Source organism: Poecilia reticulata, chromosome 4 (assembly GCF_904066995.2).
Source record: "Poecilia reticulata chromosome 4, P_reticulata-male-v2, whole genome shotgun sequence".
Taxonomy (NCBI): Eukaryota; Metazoa; Chordata; class Actinopteri; order Cyprinodontiformes; family Poeciliidae; genus Poecilia; species Poecilia reticulata.
In genome coordinates this window covers 22188488-22211535 of record NC_088833.1, presented here as the reverse complement: position 1 = coordinate 22211535, position 23048 = coordinate 22188488, and the positions used below count along the sequence as shown (strand labels likewise).

The following is a 23048-nucleotide window of genomic DNA, read 5'->3' as shown; positions in this document are numbered from 1 at the left end:
GTAAAAGGTTTTAGCTTCTACGTGAAAACAAAGTCTATCTCCATGCCTCTGGAGAGAAACATATAACGAGGCGTCGCAGATACACACTAAACCTGCATTGTGCAACGTAATCTCATTTTCTGCTTGTACTTTGAACCGATTCTCCTCTTTGCCATTGTCCTCATTCTTTTTGCCCTCCTCTCTCTTTCCCTCCCTTTTAAACCATTCACCAACTTCCCCTCTCTCTTTTTGTCCTGAGAATGCGACTGACTTTTGGTGCCAACTACAGATGGGAGCTCTGATTATCATTGCTCTACCACTGTCCTGTCAGTGTTATGCTCTTTGGCAAAGATTCTTTGGAAGTCCTCATCAAAGGCTTTGCTCTTTGATCAGGGGGCATAAACACAGTGCTGAATAAAAAAGGAATGCCCCCAAAAACAGGGCGCTGAAGCTGATGCACCTTTTCTCTGTCATGTTCATGTCACAGGTGTTTACGCAGCATTACGTCAGATCTGAGGTGATTCATGCGCAGATTGGGCTAAAAGCTTTGAAAGAAGGCACCTGGCAAGCTGCAAGACAGGCTTCATACCTCTGCACATACATGCACAGCAGAAGGTTCCCGATCTTTAAGGAAACCTAAATCCACTCCCTCCGTTTTCATCAAAACTCCACATGAATAATTCTATACAAATCACTTAAAGCACCCTTTATAGAAAAGGATACTCTGAATGCTTTAACCTTCATTTTGCAGCCGAGTGACAGAAGAAAGTAATAATTGAAACCCATTTTGAAGGCCTCCGCCAAAATCTACAGGGGCACAAGTCATGCTGCTTCAGCGACAACAAACCGCAGCCTCTGAAACCTTTGAAACCCTGTGTGGTCATTTTTCTCTCACAGCGGCTGAAAAGAACTGTGGTGGGTGGGAAAGAAGAAAAAAAAGAGAGAGAGACAGAGAGAGCCCCTCACCACTCATAATACCAATCTTATGTATGTAGATGAAAATGGAAGAGATGGGAGGGGTTGTGATGAGGGGGGTGGTGGTGGTGTCTGACAGACTAAGGCACAATTTTAAAGCGCTTATTGAATTGCTATTACAGCTCCTGAGACTAATTGTGGCTGTTGTGTGTCTCTCGGTGGCCTAGGGGGCTCTGGAGTGGCCCTGTATGCTCTTACTCAGTGGGGTTTTCAAACCGAGTGGCCCTGAAAGAGAACGGGACCACCGTAGATCAATGGCAAACCTTTCACTCTTTCACAGGCCCTTGCTAATCCTTCTCATTTGTCTGCCATTTGTTGAGGCACATTCATGGCTCCCTGAATTTAGGATTAGAGCTTGTTTTGTTACAAAAACAGCCCGAGCTATAAAGCTGAATAGATGGGCTGAAGGGTGCGCCAAGGATGAGTGGGGATGTGAGTTTTTTGAGTTTGTGTGCATGTCTGGTTATTAAGTTACACTTTGATCGAGTTCAGGTAAAAAATATCAGGTCTTCATCATGTGAAATGATGCATCTTTTTTGGAGGTGATTTAGCCAAACTAAACATTAGTAGAGAAGTGATAGAGCTATTTGTAATGCTGTGTTTTATTTTAAAAAGTTTTTTTTTAAAGTACAAACACAAAAAACCCAAAAGCAAAGAAGCACAAAATATAAGAATAAAGGGAACATTGTCCTCCTCACCACAACCAGGTCACATCCACAATACATTGTTTTCTGTCAAAACGGTACATATCTATTTTTGGAAAAATGTTTTCTAGTAAAGGTTAGAAAATTTGGGATTTTGGATCCACTCATAACCTCATCCAGCTTGACAAAGACTCCAGTTTCATCGAACAAAAAATCACTCCTGAGCATAATGCAGCCACCACCTTCACATGAGATGATTTTATTCTAAACATACCATTTGGAGTAATGGTTCAAAAGTTCCTGATTGGTTTCATCATACACATTCTTCCATAAAGTTTGTTAAATTATCTTTGAAAGAAAACTCTTCTGTCGAACTGCCATAGTCCAGATATATTGAAAGTACAGGACATTTTTGTACACAACCACAACTTCTTCAATACTGCTGTCAGCCTCAAAAGCAAATCAGCCAGTTTAAGGGTGAATCACATTTTGCAACATGACAAAATGTGAAAAAAAAATCTAATAAAATCAAGGGGTATGATTACTTTTGCATAGTTCTGGTTCAAGTTTTTATTTTAAAAGAGTTACCTCAAGATCCCAATAAGTAACTTAAAATATAATGTTATCCAGCAGAATCGACATACATAGTTCTTCCATTCACGTCTTTGTGCATCTCTCCACGTTCACACAGAACAGACTTTCCTGTCCCGACTCCCTGGAGAAACTATTTCATAAAAGTGAGGGAAAACATGAACAAATTGATTCATCACACATGAAGCACACGCAAAGGAAATACAATTTCATGAAAGCAAACGTTCCCTCCGGAGTTTGATATTATTATTACTTTTTTGCACCGAAGCTGTGAGACTGTCCAAGCACAGTGCTGGCAGGCTGTGGCAGAGCTGCAGCAGCCTCAGGGCATCTCATCACTGAGTGGATTAGTGTTCATGTCTGAGGCCACTTAGTGGAGTTTAGATGGGGCTGCTGAGTGGCACCTGCACCACGTTCCCCCCCCTCCTAATCCCTGCCACACCGTGCCACAGGTATGTGTGGTGCCGTCCGGTCAAACCCCACGTCGCAAATTCTCTGGATGCTTGCCGTCGTGCCAGACGCTGGGGGACTGAGGTGGAGGGATGAGTGGAGAGATGATTTTGTGAAGAGAAAAGTTGGACGTAAAAAGAAGGATACATTAGAGAATTTAACTAGGAATATGTGCTTTGTTGCTGAGAACAAGCTGGGTACGGCTGTCTTGTTTGTCTGTTGAAAAGGTAGAAATATGGAAACAAATTCCATATCCCTCTGAAGCAAACATAAAACATTAAAATGCACTTGAAACCAGATATTTACACAGACTGGTCATGTTTCGGCATTGCTATGCATAACTCCAATTTAATTACACTGGCCTGATGACAACAAAATCAATGTTTCGGAGTAGCCGTCACAAAGCCCTGATCGATGACCTAGTGTCACCAAGGTGACCTATGAACTTGACACGGTTCTGTTCGAAGGAATGGGTACAAAATGTCTGTCATCAGATGTTTTTTGAAAGGATACGCAAAACCCTCTGAACCTGAAGAAAGTTTAAAAAAACGATCTCTCTCACAATACCGATCAAAAACAGTGAAGGTTTAGTCTGATTTAAAGTCAGACAGCGAGTCAAAAATCTTAAGCCTTTTTGAACGAGTCCACGTAAACATCAGGTGTCAGCTGTTTATTATCAGGAACTCACCCGATTTAGGGAATTGTCACCATTTTTATATTTCAGGTTGAGCTTTTTTTTTTGTTGACAGAAAGATGATTAGCCAATAAAAAAAAAATGAATGGGAGTAACACAAGTGGACTTTATCTATATTGTTTGGTCAGCTGAGGCAGGCCAGCCGGGTGTTGGCCACCATCCCAGTCATCATTGCGAGGTTGTCTTTGGCCATTAGTAGCTGGAAAAGACCAAAGGCGGAGCGGCATCGCACAAAGCCAGAACTGTGCCAAAGCCTGTCCGCCCTGCTCCCTTAAGCCCCGCTTTATGTGAATAATTCTTTATGCCGGTGAAAACCAGACCAACCCTGCGTTTTGTCACTGCGAGCACGGTGATATTTGCTTTCACTTCAAAGATCAACAGGTGGATAGTCCACTTTGACATTTCTGCACAGTGTCGAGTTCTGAGCATCATGTTGTGGTTGGGGTTGAAACAGACCAGGTGTGAGGGTTTTCGTTGGATTAAAATCAGACAATAAGCAAATGTCCTGTTCTGTCATCAGGTTGTCGACTGAGGAACCTAAACTTAAGACCTCTGCTTCTAAATGAGTGCGCAAGTGAAGTTCAGACTTGCGCCATTGGCTCACCTTGTAAATATGTGTTGTCTGTTACAGCAGCATATGACATAACAGTTTTAAAAAAAAAAATCCAACCTTACACCTTACACATCAGTGGTAAAAAATCTTTACTAAATCAGATGCCAGCAATTGAGGTATTACCTTTCATTAGAATAAATGTAACAGAAAAATTGTTTCATTTGTATTTTATTTTCAAATAATATTTGAATATACAGGAAATCTTTAATTAGCTATCTATAACTTCCTGATCTCCCTTGTTGGTGTGTTCTTGGGCAAGGCACTTAACCCAAACTCAGCTACTTATTTTTATTTCAGTGTATGAATGTGTGCACATTTATTGATACGACCGACTGTTGTCATTAAATTCAGTCCATTTTCTCTCTTGAAAATAGGAAAGGCAAAAACAACAATAACATGCATTTCAAGTAGTGCAGATGTGTGACTGACTTCATGAGTCAAGAAGTGTCTACAAGAAAACGTACAAAAGTCTGAACAAAAATGTCTAACATTTTAGCGATATATTCTTGTTGTTTAGGAAAAATGTTTTGACATTTTTACTACTGTGTTCCTTTTCCATAACACTTTGCATGGTTCAAAAGCTGGAAGCTGACCCCAAGTTTATCTTACCACCAAGTACGTTGAGGAGGAATGAGGGAGGTAAAAAGAATCTTCAGAGCTCACAGAACTGAATGCAAAGCACAGCATACTGTCCAAACTATATTGCCACTGAAGCAAAATGACATAAGACATTTTATTACATAGTACAATATATAAAGTACATAGAGAATACATATTTGGCTAACAGGTGTTTTGATTTCCTGAAATCTTCCACTCTCATCTTCTGGTTCACCTGCATATCACTGACTGACTGCATTCTCAAACAGGTCAACATGGAATCATGAAACTTGAGACAGATTGCATGCTGTGATTTATGCACTGAATTTATTAATGAGCAATTAATAGTTTATAAGATATTATTCAAGTTATTTTTCAAAAAGATTATAATCGAAAATGAAGCGGTTTAGACACAGAGATGTTGTTTACCAGCTGGGTTTGAGATTTTTCTCTGACAGACAAATGGCTCCCCCCGATGGTCGAAAAGAAAAGAATGACAGCTAGTATTTCAGAGAAGTCAGAGAACATAGGATGTCATAATTTACTTCATGGACAGTCTGGGTATTTCAGCATAAAGTCCAGGAGGTTCTCTATTTTTCAAACAATTCTCTATCATGACATTGTAGTTAAATTAAATATTAAAATATGGAAACAAGAAATGACTAGAAAAAAAACTTGTATGTGTTCAAAGTGTCTATCTGGAGGATTAACCCATTCAAAGTTCTTTTTTATCACCTGCATCACCACTTTGAAGTTGTATTATGTAGCCTGGTAAAAAGAAGCCTAACCCTAAACCTCTCAGCTATTGAGGAACGATTTTCTGCTGAGGTTTTAAAATTTTCCTTTAGACGCTTATCAGAAATTGCCTGAGATGTAAACAATCATCCTCCACTGTGAGCAGAGAAATGCCAAGCAGAGCAAGGTGGTTTTTAATGTTAATTCAATATTGGGAAGTGTGGCCAACACAGACTTCCTCCGCTGCCATTGCTAAACTATCAGTAGACCACAATTGTAAAACAGTGCAGAAAATTGAGGACATCGTTCTCGACTTTACCTTCTGTTCGCTGACTGTTGACTAATCCTACCGGAGAAACCTCCAGTCTAATCGGAAAAATCCCAGACTGAGCTGAGGGGCGGGATATGAATCAAACAGATAGGTCACCCTATGTAGTATGTAACTTTTATTTTTTTTTAATTATATATATATGTAATTTTACATATTTGTTTAAAGCTGAAACTTTGTCATGACAGTATAGCACAAGCAAGATACGCTGTGAAAAAAACTGAACTCCTCTACCTCTACCCAGTGCTAACTGTAGATATACACATCTCGATCAGAAACAACCAGGTGGAAGATTTTCATTCATGCTGTCAATCATACTTGTGTATAGAGGCTCTCCCCAACAGAGCCTGTCATGAATGCTCAGTTTTCCTGCAATGGTAAGTTGCTTCTCGGCCATTAGTCCGTTGAGCAGCATGCACATAAGCTTGATTGACAGCGTCAAGACCTCCCTACTTGCTACTTTAGCCACTAGCGATGCATTTCTGCAAATTGATAAAGTAGTGCAGGGAGGATATTATTATTCTCATATTATACTGTCAGGACATAGCAACAGTTTAACAAGTACATTAAAAAACTGTTTTTGTTTATATACAAGATACATGCTATAGTTTTAACATGGTAAGGTTTTCACAAAACCATGTGGCAAATGTGGATTGCTATTTACTTTTGCTACCTTTGAACTTTAAATGTTTTAAATTGTGTCCGAAGTCTAAAACATAAAAAAACAACAACTTGTGAACAAGAGTGTGCACCAGAATTGCAACACAGGAAGAGGGGGAAATATAGATGAATAAGACACCCACAAAATGAAGAAATGCTGTGCAAAGCAATAAATAATCTCAACCACACATCTTGGTTCTACTCAAAGATAAAGAACTTACCTATATCTCCACTTCGAGCTTCTTACTTATCAGGTACAGAATGTACTGAACAGTCAAGTGGTTTAAATACATTTTATTTACTTGTAGGACTTTGGATTAAAACCATGAAACTTCAAAGAAAAAGTTACTTGCATGCATCCCATGCAAATCTAATTATATGTACTTGGAAAATACATACAGGTTTGTGGATTTTTTTTTTTTAACATACCAACACAAAGATTATAACAAATAAATCCAGTCAAACACCCACTAAAAGCAGAAGTAGACGCTGACAGTAAGTGCATGAGACATAAAAGGAAGTTCTCGCTTGACAGTCTGTTCAGCTCCAACATAAAGAGGCTACAACATTGTTGAAGGCAAAAGGAAAAGGAAAGGACGTCATAGATTCATTTCGAGTAACAGTATGCAATAAATTGTTTGCTCCTTTTTACTTCCCCATTTGCTCAACATAATTTCTTAATATTCTTCTGAGATGGAAGTTATAACATCTTACCAAAACAGAAGTAATTGAGGACATCAAGGAATGCAAAACCTGTTGAGCATACAGCTGAGGCAATTTTTTATTTTAAGTTGGGTTTTTTTACACAATGAGCTTCTGAAATAATGATACAGCGTTTGATTTATGCTGTTGCTCGCAGATGTTCTTGTACCAATTATATTATAGGATGAAGTTCTCTCAACTTTACATATTCAGAGTCTCACTGAGGTCTGGATGTTAATCAGAGCCTTCTAAGACTTTAATATGCTTTGACTTAAATAATTCGACTGTAGCTCTGGCTGTAGGTTTATCATCATCATCATCATCATCATCATCATCATCATCATCATCATCATCATCATCATCATCATCATCATCATCATCATCATCATCATCGTGGAGGTTGAACCCCCAATCTGGGGGTTTTATAGAGCTTACCTTCTGTTCATGAATTCATGAACTCTGTTCAAAAAGGCAACAATGTGACCACTAAATTTTATAGTGGGTAAGGTGTATTCAGAGTGATATGCAGAGTCAATTTCCAGTCGCATATAAAGTTTTAAATAGACCTCAAAGTTCAGTTTCAGTTTTCTCCGACTGCAGCACATTCTTGCACATTTGCATCATGTTTTTGTTGCATCCTCTACATGGTTTGAGGCAAGGTTAAAGTGTTCTTCTTCATGTAACTCTTCCAGAAAAGTCTAGATTTTATGTGCAATTATAGGTCCTCCTACAATTTGCTTATTAGGTGAGTAGTGAAGGCAACTGACTTCCCGGGATTTCACCGGAGATCAGGCTAAATGTTTGAAAACATTGCTACCTTTTCCCATCACTTCACGTCTATGAGAAACTTTCTGTTGTAAGTTTGATATGGTAAAGTGCGGTAGAATAATATTCATGGAATAATTTTGAAGCTCAACTTTAAATCTGAATGGTTACTTAAACTATTTATAGAATTGAGGACATAAATGCAATAGCAGGCAAGAGCCAGAATAGGTGCAACCTGAAGGACTTAACGATGTGGACAAAAATGTATACATGAAGCCCGAGAAGTGAAAAAAAAAATCCATAAAGATGAGCTCATTAGAGATAATCTGTGTACCATTAGCATACCTTTTGAAATTAGCACCCTTTAAAGAGGTATTCCACACTGTTAGGCTGTCAATAAAGTTAAAATAGTTTGTTATTCTGAAATAATATATCTTACTTGTTGTGTTTTTCATTTGCTGTAAGCGGAAAATCATTATAATTAGCAGAAATACAGTCTTAAAAACATCAATCTCTGTGTAATTCATCTACATACATTATAAAAGTTATAAAATTAACTTTTCAACAGTATTCAGTAACACTTTGTTTGAAGGGGTGTGCATAAGACTGACATGACACCGTCATAAATATGACAGAACATGAAGGAGTCTTTATGAATGTTTATAACTGTTGTAATGAAGAGTCAATATTTACCAAATAATGAAAAGTTGATACTTTTAATGCAACTTTGCATTAAAAGTGTCATTATTTACCGAATGACACTTCATGACAACACTCATAAACATTCATAAAGACTCTGTCATGTTCATGACACTGTTATGCACACCCCTTCTTATAAAGTCTTACCCAATAGTCTGTAATTCATTTCTTCATAAATGTGGTAGGATTTGATGGTTGTGTGTAACATTTTCACCTTAGACGCACCTGAAATACGTTTTAAAAGTTGTTTTCTGAATGGAGACGAGTAGAAAACTAGAAATTTGAAAGGGGAGCACGTCATTGGACGAATGACTGAACAGAAGTCAGTCATTCAAACACAGAAACAAGAAAACTGCAGTTGACACATAAAATTACCCAGCACAAGGGTGATTTTCACTGACAATGAAACAGAGTAAGAGACGAGAAGAAACCGGAAGAAAAGCAAACACTGAGTACAAATGGAGCAAGACTGATTGCCTAAGGAACCAGGACAATAAAAAACGTGAGACTTCAAAAGTAGAATACCAATTCATAAAATTAACACAAAGTCCGTCACACTGTGAACTCTTTTCGAACAGTGAGTGCCCACCCGTCTCTCTCTGCTTGAGGCAGCTTCTGCAAATTATATATATATTTTTTTACAGAAAATAATTTCCATTTATGGAGGAAATTGGAAATCTTACAAACAATAACTAACCAAATACTGTGCTTTAATGGAGGCTTACTGGAGCATGCACTTTATTTTTGAAGATGAAAAACATCAAAGATGAGGTACTGATGCTGAGTTCGACTGCTGACTTCATTTCACAACCGTGAGAGCAAATCAGAAGCAGGAAGCTGAGGTGCAAGAGATTATAGGTTGTGGTTTTGAGTTTTGTCAGTACATTTGTTTCAAAGAACATGGAGCTTTGTGGTTTAATTTGATGACACTCACAAGATAATCTTTCAGTGCAAGGAAATGCTTTTTCATGGTAGCAAGAAAAAAAAAAAAAACAAGTCCAGCAAGTTAATAATGTCAACTGAAATGTTTATTAGAAATGAAAGCAGCATTCTTTGCAAGCCACGTAATATTTGGTGTAGGCTGAAAAGAAAAAACACTTTGGTGTAACTGAGACATTTATATGTGTCTTGTTGACATCGATTAACATTAAAAAGTGTTTTTGTGTAAAGAGTATTAAGCTACGCTCAGACTGTATGAATATGCATCTTGTAACTAAAATTACAGGATAACAGGAGTTGTTTGATTCTCATTGTAAAGGTGATGTGCTGTTTCAGAACTGATCTCACCAGAATGCTTTCAGGAAATCTCCAAAAATATCATCTGATGTGACTCAGACGAATCAGAAATAAATCCCTTTCTGAACAATGATTACTACTTCTAAGCTGTCCGTGTGACTCAGCAAGTTTAGTAATTTGCTCATGGTAATTCAGATCTTAATGCCGTATGGATTCTGTTTGAATTCATACCTGAAAGAGGTATTGATGATTGTCTGCTTATGATTTGATTACTCGTGACACGTGTTACTGACAATCCAGACAGAGCTCTCTTTCAGTTTGGTGCAAGTTTGAATTGAGTAAACGGGTTTTGTGAAAGGCTGCTATTTCTACTAAAACATACTTTTTTCTGGGAGAAATGAGGAAAAACAGTCTTTAGACAGGCCTGTTCAAAATCTCACAATGTGGCTTTACCATTCCTTCTTTGTGCCAATCCATAATCCTGCAACTTTGCTCTCACCCAGGCCCGATGAACCCTGTTGACATGGAGACATCACCACTATGGCTGAGCATAAGTGCTTCTCATGCATATGGTTGTTTCGTGTAATTTTAGAAGTTTCTATGATTTAAACTGACCCTATTAGATTAGTTACCTTTTCAAAATGTCTATCACTACCTGAGAGTCATATCTGTATTTCAGAGAAGAGACTCGATGAGTCATAATGGTACTTCACACTTCAGCTGACAGCTTTGAGGCGGCTCAGTGAAAAGGAAATTTTAAAAAAAATGGCTTATTGATAATGCCATTTGTGCTGGGACAGAAATAGTGTAATGGATTTTGTGAATGGTAACCTTATAACAATGACAGAGGCGTTTCATAGATTCACTATTTGCTCCACTGTTCTTAAGGAGACTCGTAGGCTGAGAGTGCGAAAACAGCTGCGTCAAGGTGCTCAAAGGGCAACAGTGAAGAGAGACCTTTAGACCCAAAACCTCGGAGGGTGGTTTCAGTTTGTCATCTACTTTTTAACATGTATGCTGAGCTCACCCTCTAGCTGCACAGAGCACATGTGCTTCAAGTTTTCCAGCAAGAACCACGTAGGTTTTGTTTACTGTAACTTTAACCCGATGAGCTACCATTGGGTTACTGACCACAGGTGCACAATGATCACACATAAGACAGGGGGGGCTTCAATGACATGTTCAATAAAAACCACAGGCTGTATATAAGAGAATACTTCAATCCTCAGACGACAATATGCGAGGGTGATGATAAAAATGATGGCGACGTGGCGGGTCTTAATGCTCTTTCTTGTCCTGGCAGTCCTCAGACAAAAAGGTGATATTTTAAGATCTATTTATTGTTCTTTGTTGAAATAGAAACCTATGCTTATTCATATTCTTGCTTTTACAGCTCATGGGACTGAGATTGTTAATGGCAAAAAAGTGCCTGATCGTTTGATGCTTTATATGGCTTCGGTTCAGAACGACAGGGGTCAGCATAAATGTGGGGGATTTCTCATCAGCGAAGACTTTGTGGTCACGGCTGCACACTGTGATAAAAAGTGAGTTTTAAATGCTTTGTAAATGCTTTTTTTTAAATACTAAAGACTAAATCTTTTTTTTTCCATTTAGTAACCCTACAAGTGTTGTACTTGGAACTCACAACCTCAAGAAAGTCGATGATGGCACAATGAGATATAACGTAACCCGGTGCATGCACCCAGATTTCGACAGTGTTACATCTGGCAATGACATTATGCTTCTCAAAGTAAGTTTGTTTCTTACTTTTTAAATTTTAGTGAATATTCTGAAACCTTTAAATCTCTCATTGTGTTTTTCTTGCACTAAAAGCTGTCTAAGAAAGTGCAACTCAACAACAATGTGCAGCCGATTCAAATACCGAAGGGTGAGATGAAACTGAAAGATAATGCTAAGTGTCGCGTCGTTGGCTGGGGCTCCACAAAAGAGGGTGGTAAAGCTTCCAATGTGTTGGAAATGGCTGAAGTGACCTTAACAAATCTGAAGCGATGTAAAGCTCAATGGAGATCTTCGAAGTTTCCAAACAATGTGATCTGTACAGGTGGAGATAACGCAAAAGCAGGATTCTGCCAGGTGCATATGCCTCTAAAAGTATTGCTGCCAAGTGTTGCATAACAGAAAAAAATGTATTAAGCTCTGCTTTCTACACAGGGTGATTCAGGAGGACCTCTAGTGTGTGGAGCGACAGCTGCAGGCGTTGTGTCCTTCAACAGTAGATGTAACCCAGATATCCCTGACGTCTATACAGACGTATCAAAATACGTGTCCTGGATAAAAAAGATTCGCAAGCAAAAGCACTGTTAAGTGTAACACTTTATGCACATATTTCTCCTACTGTTTCTGTGTCTGTCTGTGTTTGGTCTTTAATCACAGGATGAAAGGCAATAAAACGTGTTTTAAAACTTGTGAGTTGTTTCATTTCTACTAAAGCGGATATGGAAAATTTTATGTAGACCTTTGAAATGGAATAAAACTTTTGTAAATACTTTAAATTTGACTGAGAAAGAGAAAACTGTTGATAGACTAAAAAAGCAAATTTTCTAATAGCTCATCACATTCCACAATAAATACTCCACACTTCAGCAATGCATGTAGCATATATACATTTGAGTTGTTACATTATAGGTCATCAATGACAACTAAACTTGCTGATATTAATTTGGACTCATAAGACCTGGGTTTGCTTTCTAAATAGCAGATTTCCGCCTGTTCTTTGGTTTTGTAGAATTAATTCTTTAGTTTCAAAGATGAACCTAGAAAGCTGCGTAAGATTGTCAGAAAGCCTCAGATTTTGCATGTTTTTTGTTTTTTTTTACTTTTTTTTAATGTGCACATACAATCACACTTAAAAATGTTGAAGTTTGAAAAAATGAAAAAAAAAAAAGGAAATTATTATAAAAAATTACAATAGAAAAACATTAAGTCCTCCTGCAGGGATGCTGTATGCAAACTTGCATGTTTTCCTGTACTAAAGTTGCTAAAACACACATAAAGGATAAAGCTTTACTTTGCTTACAGAACACAGAGAGGTGTTATTCAGTCCCCATCTGTCACATGTTTGAAGCATGTGTGCCACCTTTGATGAGAGAATATCAACAAATTAAAAAAAGTAAACCTCAAAACATGAACATATGTGATATATAGTTCTTCATCAGTGGCTGTCATTCATCTACACTTTCACAAGAGGGCATTCCTAAGCTTGTTTTGTCAAATGAATGTCTGTGTTACTGAAATCAAGTTATGCTTAGTGAGGCTTCCAGATCGGTCCAAGGATGGAGTAAAGTTTTGCCACTGCTATTTTTGTAGTTATCGCAGATAGTTAATCTTGTGCTTTTTTAAGTCTAGTGACTGTTTCGAAATACAGATGAAGTGATTAGAAAGACAGACACAGGTTGACTGATACAGACAGATAGATACAGCCAGACTGATACAGAAACTGATACAGACACTGATACAGACAGACTGATATAGACAGACTGATGCAGATGGCAGCCTCTGCCAGTGTCACTTTACCAGAATAACAAATTCTGTTTGGCTATAAAGCAGTAACAAATCTAAGATAAGTCTTTTTTGAACATGTGGAATGCTAATAATGTTTATTGCAATACTGGATTCTGTAATCTGAAGATTTTCAGTACAAGTTGATTGAGGATTTCTTCATTTTTCCTCATAGAAAGATGACAGATTTCAACAACATGTTAGAACTGCAAGTAGTAATGACTAAACATAATCTATCTTAAAAAAAATCCATTACTTTAGAACACTGGTGGTTTTGCAGATTTCATTTCACAAGGACACAGTTATGATGTTGAAGAAATTACATAACCGTCCTATCGCTATCTCAGCCCCATGACTGCAACTGCAATTTGATTTGTCTTAGATCCACAGGTTCAGATGGTTTAAACAGATTCAGCCTGTTTTCTAAAAGTAGGTCATTGCTGAGATCCTTATCTGTTTTCAGAGAAAAGACAGAATGAGTCATAATGGTACTTCAGAGTTTAGGTGGCAGGTATAACGTGTTGCAATAGTACGTCAGCCAATGACCTGTTCATTGTTCTGGAAAGCTTAAAAAATAGAACGGTAACCAGAAGCTGCTACTATAGAAATGGCACAAAGTTTTTTTTTTTTTTTTAGAGAAAATTACATTTCTGAACTTTGACCAACGCTGGCAACCAGAGACAAAGATATTAGATGAAAAACATTATCTTTTACCAATTGGCATTAGTAAACATGAGTTACCAAGGTGAAGACAGTCTGGTGGTTATAAAAAAGTATGGGGTTCATAAATAATTGATTAATCCCAATGGGGAAGTAGAAGTTGCAATTTTTCAAGAAGTTGTACTAGTAGGATGATTGTGGATAGAAAGAGTCTATTGCAGTGATCAATACAACAGTGGTGAAGCGAAGGCCTCTGACTGAAAACTCTTTGCTTAATCTCATGTAAAAGATTTCCAGGGTTGGCTGTGATGTTCATTATTACACGATGAGTCTTTTCTTTGCACAACTAGTATGCTGCATTATTTCATAAAGTTAAATTGCCAAAAAATAAAACACAGTCATCAAGAGTGAATTTTTCATTTTAGGCGCATTGAATGCACGTTTACACTGATGTAGTTTAATGACAAGTTGCAGATTTTCAAATTAAAAGACAGCCACGAAAAAGATTTCTTACTTTGCCTGTTCTAAAATCCATGTTTTCCACTGTGCAGGCCACTGACACATTTGTTACTCAACAGGTCAGCTTCATTGAGAACAAAAGGCAGTTCTGAGTGCATCAAATGTTTGGATTTTTATGGGTAAAGTGCATTGATCAAATATCGTATTTTCTTTGAAAACCACCCATTGTTCTCTTGATTACTATTTTCAATACTTGTTTCCTTGGATATTACTACATGGTTTCTTTCCAGACGGCCGATCTGTACGTTTTGTGATGTCATCGCAAACACCAATAGTGAATAGAAGATAAAAAAAAAAAGCTTTAACAAGTGCTAAAGTTTGAGCTTAGTTAGAGCTGAAGCTTCAAAAATACAAAGTTAAGGTTATGCAGCACAATGGTTTTGTTTGGCTTTGATGCAACATCACCGCAAAAAAAAAAAGAAAAAGAAAAGAAAGTTAGACATGGAGGACTATAATTTCATTCAATAGACGTGCAAGAAGTTTTGGAGAGAAAGAAAACATTTCATGCAATGGTAAAAAAAAAGGGCAAAGTAACAGCAAGTAATGAGTAAAATGTTCCTGTTAAATGTGTTTTTAATCGTAACCGCCCACATCCGTTTACCCTACACCACATTTACTCAGACCACAAGTACACTGTGATCACAGAGAGGGTCTGCAATGACGCACATTCGTAATTTATATTACTTTTCAACCCTCTGATAATGCATCGGTATAGTCATAAATTGATTATTTATTATTATAGGACTTAATGCATCTTCATCTTCTCACACTTCTGTCATTTTCTGACAAAACAATGATATTGTAAAATCTAGTAATTAGTCAGAACTTTTTTTTTGCAGCACCAGCAGAGGGACTGAGATAAGTAGCTATTTCAAGTTATGTTTTAAGTTATGTTTGATATATTCAATATTTTATAACAACTGAAGGTAACATAGTTACTTGATTGTGATGTAAAGTGGCACTACATAGCTGGAAAGTACATAATACCCCTCATTTATGTGGCCATGGCTGCACACTGTAATAAACAGTGAGTTTTATGGAATTACAGTACATAAATGTTTTATAACGTACATCTAGTTCAAATTAAATGACAATGTCTTCATTAATTTGACAATCCTTGTTGAAGATGCACAACACTCTAAAGATTGACTGTCAATGACATTCAATGATCTGAATGTCACTGACAGTCAAATCTGTCAATGACATTTACGCTTCTCAATGTAAGCTTGTCTTATTTATTTAGTCCTCGTTGTGTTTTTCTTGAAAGTGCAACTAAACAAGAGAGTGCAGCTGACTCCAACTAGCAAGGGGTCAGATGAAACTGAAAGAGATATCAGAACCGTCTTTCTGTTCAGATTTTGTGAGCTGTTTAAAGCTACAGATGTATCTGTATTTGTACACAAAGCAACAACTTTTGTAAAGTTTTAACTAACACATAAACGTGATGAACTTTGTTTTCTTCTGATTCAGGTGGATCTTTAAAAAAGTGGAAATCCGTGTTGTGACTTGCAACATGGACAAAAACTGTGACTGTTCAAATGTGCTTAACATCTAAACAGATGCCATGTATTGCCAGGTATTTTACTTTAAAAAGATCCTCAAGTAAAATAAGAGCTTTACAGCATGGATGCATGTTTTATAATACATAACAGTTTCTTTTTTCCTTGAATAGAAGATTAAATAAAATGTCTTAAAAGCTGCACTGGGTTTTTATATAGGTGGTTTCTACTAAAACAACAAAGGAATTAGATTTATACTTAATAAGAATGGCTATTTTCCAGTTGGTATAATTAAATTTTTTTCTGAGGTTGGTATTGAGAAGGTGCACGAAGTCTAGATTTTTATTGCAAGAAAAAAAACTAAATTAGATTCTCTCTCATGTGAAGCAAGTTGCATCATAGAAAATGTAAAAGTTTTACAACTTGAAGCTTGTTGTTATAGTTTCAGTGAACAGGAAAACAACCATTTACACTTCCACGACTCACAGGTGTGTTTTTTGGTGCCACCTATGCAGACTGTGGTTAGATTTGAATAAACCCATATCACTCACTTGAAAAAAATGAAGGTTGTTTTGAACTTTTGGTTAACCAAGAGATTACCATATGGGTGATTTTGATCAACTTTTGATGATCTGCTCATGAATGTATATAACCAGACCTCAGAATGTTCTACCAGTGATATTTTTTTTTTTTTTTTTTTTTGCTGGAATTAAGATGCTGAAAGCTTGGTCTATGTGGTTTATGCATTTGGCGATGCAGTTTGAGCATACAGTGATGTTCTTGTATCAAAGAAAAATACATATTACATCCGCTTTTCTCAGTAAATTTACTTCTAATCAGGCTGGACCTGAAATTCTCATAATATGTTGGTAGCCACAAAACAATTCTATGCAGAAATGTGAATCAAAGCAAAAACATTTTTATGTATCCACAGTATGGGCTGCACGGTGGCGCAGTTTGTTGGTAGAGCTGTTGCCTTGCAGCAAGAAGGTTCTGGGTTCAATTCCCAGCCCCAGTCTTTTTGCATGGAGTTTGCATGTTCTCCCTGTGCATGCGTGGGTTTTCTCCGGGTACTCCAGTTTCCTCTCACAGTCCAAAAACATGACTGTCAGGTTAATTGGTCTGTCTAAATTGTCCCTAGGTGTGAGTGTGTGTGTGCATGGTTGTTTGTCCTGTGTGTCTCTGTGTTGCCCTGGACTGGCGACCTGTCCAGGGTGACCCTGCCTCTCGCCGCTGGAACGTTAGCTGGAGATGGGCACCAGCACCCCTCCCGACCCCACTAAGGGACAAGGGTGTAAAGAAAATGGATGGATGGATGTATCCACAGTATTATTTTGGGCATTTTCTAAAATGGAGACTGAAGTGCTATGCCACAATAAATTAGTCCACAAATTAAGGTATGGGTAAAAATAGAACTACCAAGGAAATAAGAATTGAACAGACTTACTGAATTTCAATATTAACTAATAAGTCTTTGTTGTAGATTCAGAGTAGGTGTAATCTTGACAGATTCCTTCATAAAAAAAACTGTTGTGTTTAACTTTTTATGCACTGAGTATGAAAGCATGACATACAAATAAATTATGAATTTATCAGTTAACAAATCAACAGCAATATTATTAGCTGTCCCTTTTTCACTTTGCTTAGCTCTTTTTGTCAGTGCATTACAACAGAAGATCAGAGAGCTGTGCTAAACATCTTTGAACAAATCAGTTGGTGCTTCCTGTCAGATGTTGCTTTGCAGTCTGCATGTAAAGATGAACTGATACCAGAATTCAAGCCGTGGCTGCAGAGCTAAGATGTCATCTTTTGTAGCATTATCCAGACTGATCATGGTGTAAAGACTTGCAAGATGCTTTTTGACAGGGTAAATATATATTTAAAAAATCTAGAATTGAAGCATTGCTCATCAAACAGGAAAACAGCTTTTAGCTAAGCTTTGTTAGCTGCTGGAAGGCATAAAAGTCAGTAGTTGGAATACCGAGAAGCTAACAATTAGCACCCTGAATTTCAATTGCTTAAGTTAACAGAAAATGCTCTAATAAAGTGTAGGTAAACTTTAATTGTTATCAGTAGCTGTTAAAATGCCTTTAATTAACAAAACAGCACAGATTTCCTAAAACATATCAATCAATCATTTAAATGTTATTTGTATAGCACATTTCAGCAGCAAGGCATTTCAAAGTGCTTTACATAATTTAAATAAAAACAGCATGTGACAGTGAATAAATAGTTAGAAAGACAAAAAGAATTTTTTTAAAGAAAAAGAAAAAAGGTTAAAAAAGATAAAAACATTAAAACTCACACCCCTTGTAGGACTTCAGTTAAACGTCTCACACCTCAGAGTTTTAGTTAAAACGCCATTTAACAAGGATTCTCACACCTCAGAGTTTTAGTTAAGATGTCATTTAACAAGGATTCTCACACCCCTAGATATAGATTCGTTTAACTGGGACGTTTTCCGGGGGGGATTTACATAGACAGTGTGAAAGAGAAATAAAAAGAAGTTATAACTAGATGAAAAGTAGATATAAAAACATCAAAAACATCAAAGACATCAAAACCCGCAATTTAGCCATAAGCAACTCTAAACAGGTGGATTTTAAGTTGAGATTTAAAGGCACCCAGTGTTTCAGCTGTTTTACAGTTTTCTGGAAGTTTGTTCCAAATTTGTGGTGTGTAGAAACTGAATGCTGCTTCTCCTCGTTTGGTTCTGGTTCTGGGGATGCAGAGCAGACCAGAACCAGAAAATCTGAGGAGCATAGACGGTTGGTACAGCAATAAGTGGTGCTAAACCGTTCAGTGATTTATAAACTAACATCAATATTTTAAAGTCTATTCTCTGAGCTACAGGGAGCCAGTGTAGGGACTTTAATACTGGTGTTATGTGCTCTATCTTCCTGGTTTTAGTGAGAACATGAGCAGCAGCATTCTGGATCAGCTGCAGCTGTTTGATTGATTTGTTAGTCAGACCTGTGAAGACGCTGTTGTATTAATCAATGCGGCTAAAGATAAACGCATTGATGAGTTTCTCTAGATCGTGCTGAGACATAAGTCCTCTAATCCTGGAGATGTTCTTCAGGTGATAGAAGGCCGACTTTGTGACTGTCTTAATGTGGTTCTGAAGGTTCAGGTCAGAGTTCATCACTACTCCCAGGTTTCTGGCCTGATCGCTGGTTTTTAGTTGTAATAAGCAGTGCATTGATTCTAGTTCGCTCCTCTTTAGGTCCAAAGATAATAACTTCAGTTTTGTTTCTGTTCAGCTCGAGAAAGTTTTGGCACATCCACTCATTGATCTGTTCTGATTGGATGGGTTCAGAGTCCCCTGGTGACATCGTGTAGAGCTGTGTATCATCCGCATAGTTATGGTAGCTAATCCTATGTCACCTTAGCCAGTGAGAGCATATAAATATTGAAAAGAAGGGGTCGTAGGATTGAACCTTGGAGTACCCCACATGTGACCTTTGACCTCTCTGATGAGAAGTTTCTGATTGAAACAAAGAAATCTCTGTTCTTTATGTAAGATTCAAACCAGTTGAGGACTGGACCGGAGAGTCCGACCCAACTCTCCAGTCGATTCAGTAAAATGTCGTGGTCAACAGTGTCGAAAGCTGCACTGATGTCCAACAGAACCAGCACTGTGGTTCTCCCACAGTCTGTATTTATATGGATGTCATTGAACACCTTTACAAGGGCCGTCTCCGTGCTGTGGTGAGCACGAAAACCAGACTGGAAGGAGTCAAAGCAGTTTGTTATTGTTAGGAAGTTATTTAATTGTTTAAAAACTGCTTTTTCAATAATTTTGCTGATGAATTGGAGATCGGCCTGTAATTCTGCAGTAGGGATTTGTCTAGATTGTTCTTTTTTATCAGTGGTTTGATAACTGCTGTTTTCAAAGCCTGGGGAAAAACACATGAAGAGAGCGATGAGTTTACTATTTGGATCAGATCATTAGCAACAACAGGCAAAAAATTCTCAAAGAAATGTGTGGGTAGGACATCCAGACAGCAGGAACTGGAGCTTAATTGACTTATAATTTCTTCTAGGGTTTTATAATGAAGTAGTTGAAATTGGGTCATTTTTTCTGCATTTGTTTTGTTTGATCCCAGCATTGGTACTGTCTTTGGAGTGGATGTGCAGATTAATCCTCTGATCTTTTGAATTTTCTCTGAAAAGAAACTTGAAAACTTGTTGCAGGCGGCAATAGATTGAAGTTCAGGTGGCAACGTCATCGGAGGATTTGTGAGCCTGTCAACAGTGGCAAATAAAGCTCGAGCATTGTTAATATTTTTGTTTATGACATCTGCAAAGAAAGCCTCTCTTGCATGTTTTAGTGCTGAGTGACAGTTACGTAGTCTTTCTTTATAGATGTCATAATAAACGTGCAGTTGAGCTTTGCGCCATTTCCGTTCGGCCCTACGGCAGAGTTGTCTTGCAGATTGAACTGTTTGTGCATTTCTCCATGGAGATTTCTTCCTACCAGTCACAACCTTCACTTTAATGGGGGCAATGTAATCAATGATATCTGAAAGTTTGCACTGAAAATCATCTACCAACTTATCTACGTCACTATAGTGTAAGAGTGAGGAAGAAGAGTAGATTTGATTAAATGTTTCTGCTGTGTTTTCTGTGAATGTACGTTTTGTGACAGTAGCTTTTTGTCCAAGTGGATTAACGGATAAAGAACTGTCAAAGAAAACAGCAAAATGATCCGACAGGGCGACATCAGTTACAGAGACATTGAAAATATTCACACCCTTACTGATAACCAGGTCCAGTGTGTGTTCCTGAGTGTGTGTTGCTTGTTTGACATGTTGTGTTAAACCAAAACTCTCTAATAGATTACAAAGCTTTTTAGCCCCTCGATCTTGGGGGTTGTCAACATGAAAGTTGAAATCACCGACAATTATCAAACAATCGTAATCAATACATATGAGAGATAGAAGTTCATTCAAGTCCGTAAAGAAACCTTCCTCATATGTTGGAGTTTTGTATAGAATTAGTGTCAAAGTTCGTTTGTGGCCTTTTACCTCGATTCCAAGATATTCAAAAGACATAAAATCACCCAAAGAGATTTTACTACAGTTTATGGTATTCTTAAATTTTGACATATAACAAAAGTCTTGCAGACACGACCTTCATTCAAGTCGTCTCGTTGTCATCAAGACCGCTCATGTCAAGATCATCATTAATAAGAGGTGAGCTAAAACACTAATAAAATGTGGTGTTCTTTCACAGCAAAAATAAAGATTCAGAATTCTGAGTTTATTCATTTAAAAGCATTATTGAACTGTAACTCAGCATCAGCTGGTGTTTATTCTCAAATTATATGGGTTGGTATTTAAAAAAAAAAAAAATCATGATCAGGACATTCTTGACATTTTAACGCAAAAAGCGGGTACAATAGTGAAGAAGCAGGAAAAAAAAAGATGGTCAAGCTAGTTCTGACAGGGTGTAAAGAGAGAAAGTCTGTGGAGCAAAAATGTTTTGGATTTGTAAATAATCATCTAAAAGTCCAAATAAGCAACATCAAAACTAAGCAGAACACAGCATAAAAGACAGGACAAGAGGCGAATCAATGTGACTAAATGTGAGAAATCCTCAAGACAACTAACTGATTTAACATCCGACTGACAGAAGTTCAAAGATCACAAAGTTCTACACAGTTACAAACTTGTTGGCATATTCTGAAAGGGGATGTGGTGTAAAGATTGCCCCAGATATGCAAACATTAGTCACAAACTTTTGCATAAAAGCATCAACTTCACCTTCCAAAAACCTAAAGCCTTATTGGCTGACATGATGAAGAGTCTGGGTTATTTCCTGCTGCTCAACGTTCTGTCATGTCTCGGACAAGCTGGTAAGAGACTTTAGCTTGACATCTAATCTTAAGATGCTGAATAAAGCCTCATCCTAATCTTTGTCTCTTGAATATTTTCACAGTCCATGGGAATAGGATTATACATGGGGAAAAAGTCCAAGAGGACTCCATGCAGTACATGGTCTCAGTGCAAAGCAATGTAGGTCACGTATGTGGAGGATTCCTGCTCAATGAGGAATATGTGGTCACTGCAGCACACTGTGGTGAAAAGTGAGTTTTCTTTCTTCTTCCGTTTGCATTTTCTGCTTGACTGTTGAGCAAAAACTAGTTTTGAAATCAACTTTTAATTACAAAAATTTCAGCGAACTGAAATACGTTCTTCTGGGAGATCACAACCTCAAGAGTTCAAAGATAAAAAAAGTGAGCATTAATTCCACATGCAAACCCCAGGGGTATAAGGACATTGTGCATGGCAAAGACATCATGCTTCTTCGAGTAAGTATGCATAGCAAAGCACACTTATTGTACACAAATATCTCTGTATTTGCCTTTGGACTTGCTACAGAAAAAAAGGTTAAAAAGTCTTAATGTTCCTTTTTTGTGTCTTTTCAGCTGTCTGAGAAAGTTCTTCTAAACAATGACGTGAAAACAATTCCCCTTCCTTTGTCTGAGAGACCTTTACGAGATAATCAAGAATGCTCTGTGGCTGGATGGGGAAAAACTGAGCGAACTGATCATAGTGATGACCTGAGAATGGTGAACGTGGCAATCATAAACCAACAAACCTGCCAGGAGAAATGGGACAATATGCTTCCTCACAATGTGATCTGTGCTGGTGGATTTGGTATAAATAAAGGATTTTGTCAGGTCTGCTTTTTGTATTTTGATCAGAAATAATAGTCTAAACATCATGTGATAAATGTCAAACGTTAAATCCTTCTTCTTTGCAGGGTGATTCTGGTGGCCCTCTGGTGTGTAATGGCAGAGCTGTTGGTGTTGTGTCATTCAACAGAGGCTTCTACTGTAACTACCCAGATGTACCCAACGTCTACACAGATATTTCTAAATATCTTCATTGGCTTAACAAAGTTGTGAATGAAAAGAAATGTACATAATTCTTTTTTTTTCACTGTCACTGTACATTGAAGCAGAAATTGTGGCAGTTTTGCTAATGTGCTGCTTTAATATCAAGATGTTGAATAAACTCTTGTCCTAGTATTTGCCTTTTGAATATTTTTAATCCATGGGAGTGAGATTGAAAAAAAATGCAGACAAAATAAAAATATTTGCCTGGTGAAACCCCCCCACCCCCCAAAGACATTTAATATATTTTTTAAATAAAACAGAGACATGTACGAATGT

The 23048-nt window shown here is 37.5% G+C and overlaps 1 protein-coding gene across 1 annotated transcript; it reads left to right on the top strand.

Moving 5' to 3' along the window:
- Nucleotides 1-10822: 10822 nt before the first annotated feature.
- LOC108166209 (transmembrane protease serine 9-like) lies at nt 10823-22904 on the top strand. Its single transcript, XM_017304234.2, has 10 exons — nt 10823-10986; nt 11062-11212; nt 11283-11418; nt 11502-11762; nt 11841-11990; nt 21560-21725; nt 21809-21956; nt 22049-22181; nt 22299-22553; nt 22637-22904. The coding sequence occupies exons 1-10, from the start codon at nt 10917-10919 to the stop codon at nt 22799-22801; spliced, it is 1635 nt and encodes a 544-aa protein (XP_017159723.2). The 5' UTR covers nt 10823-10916; the 3' UTR covers nt 22802-22904.
- Nucleotides 22905-23048: the final 144 nt, after the last annotated feature.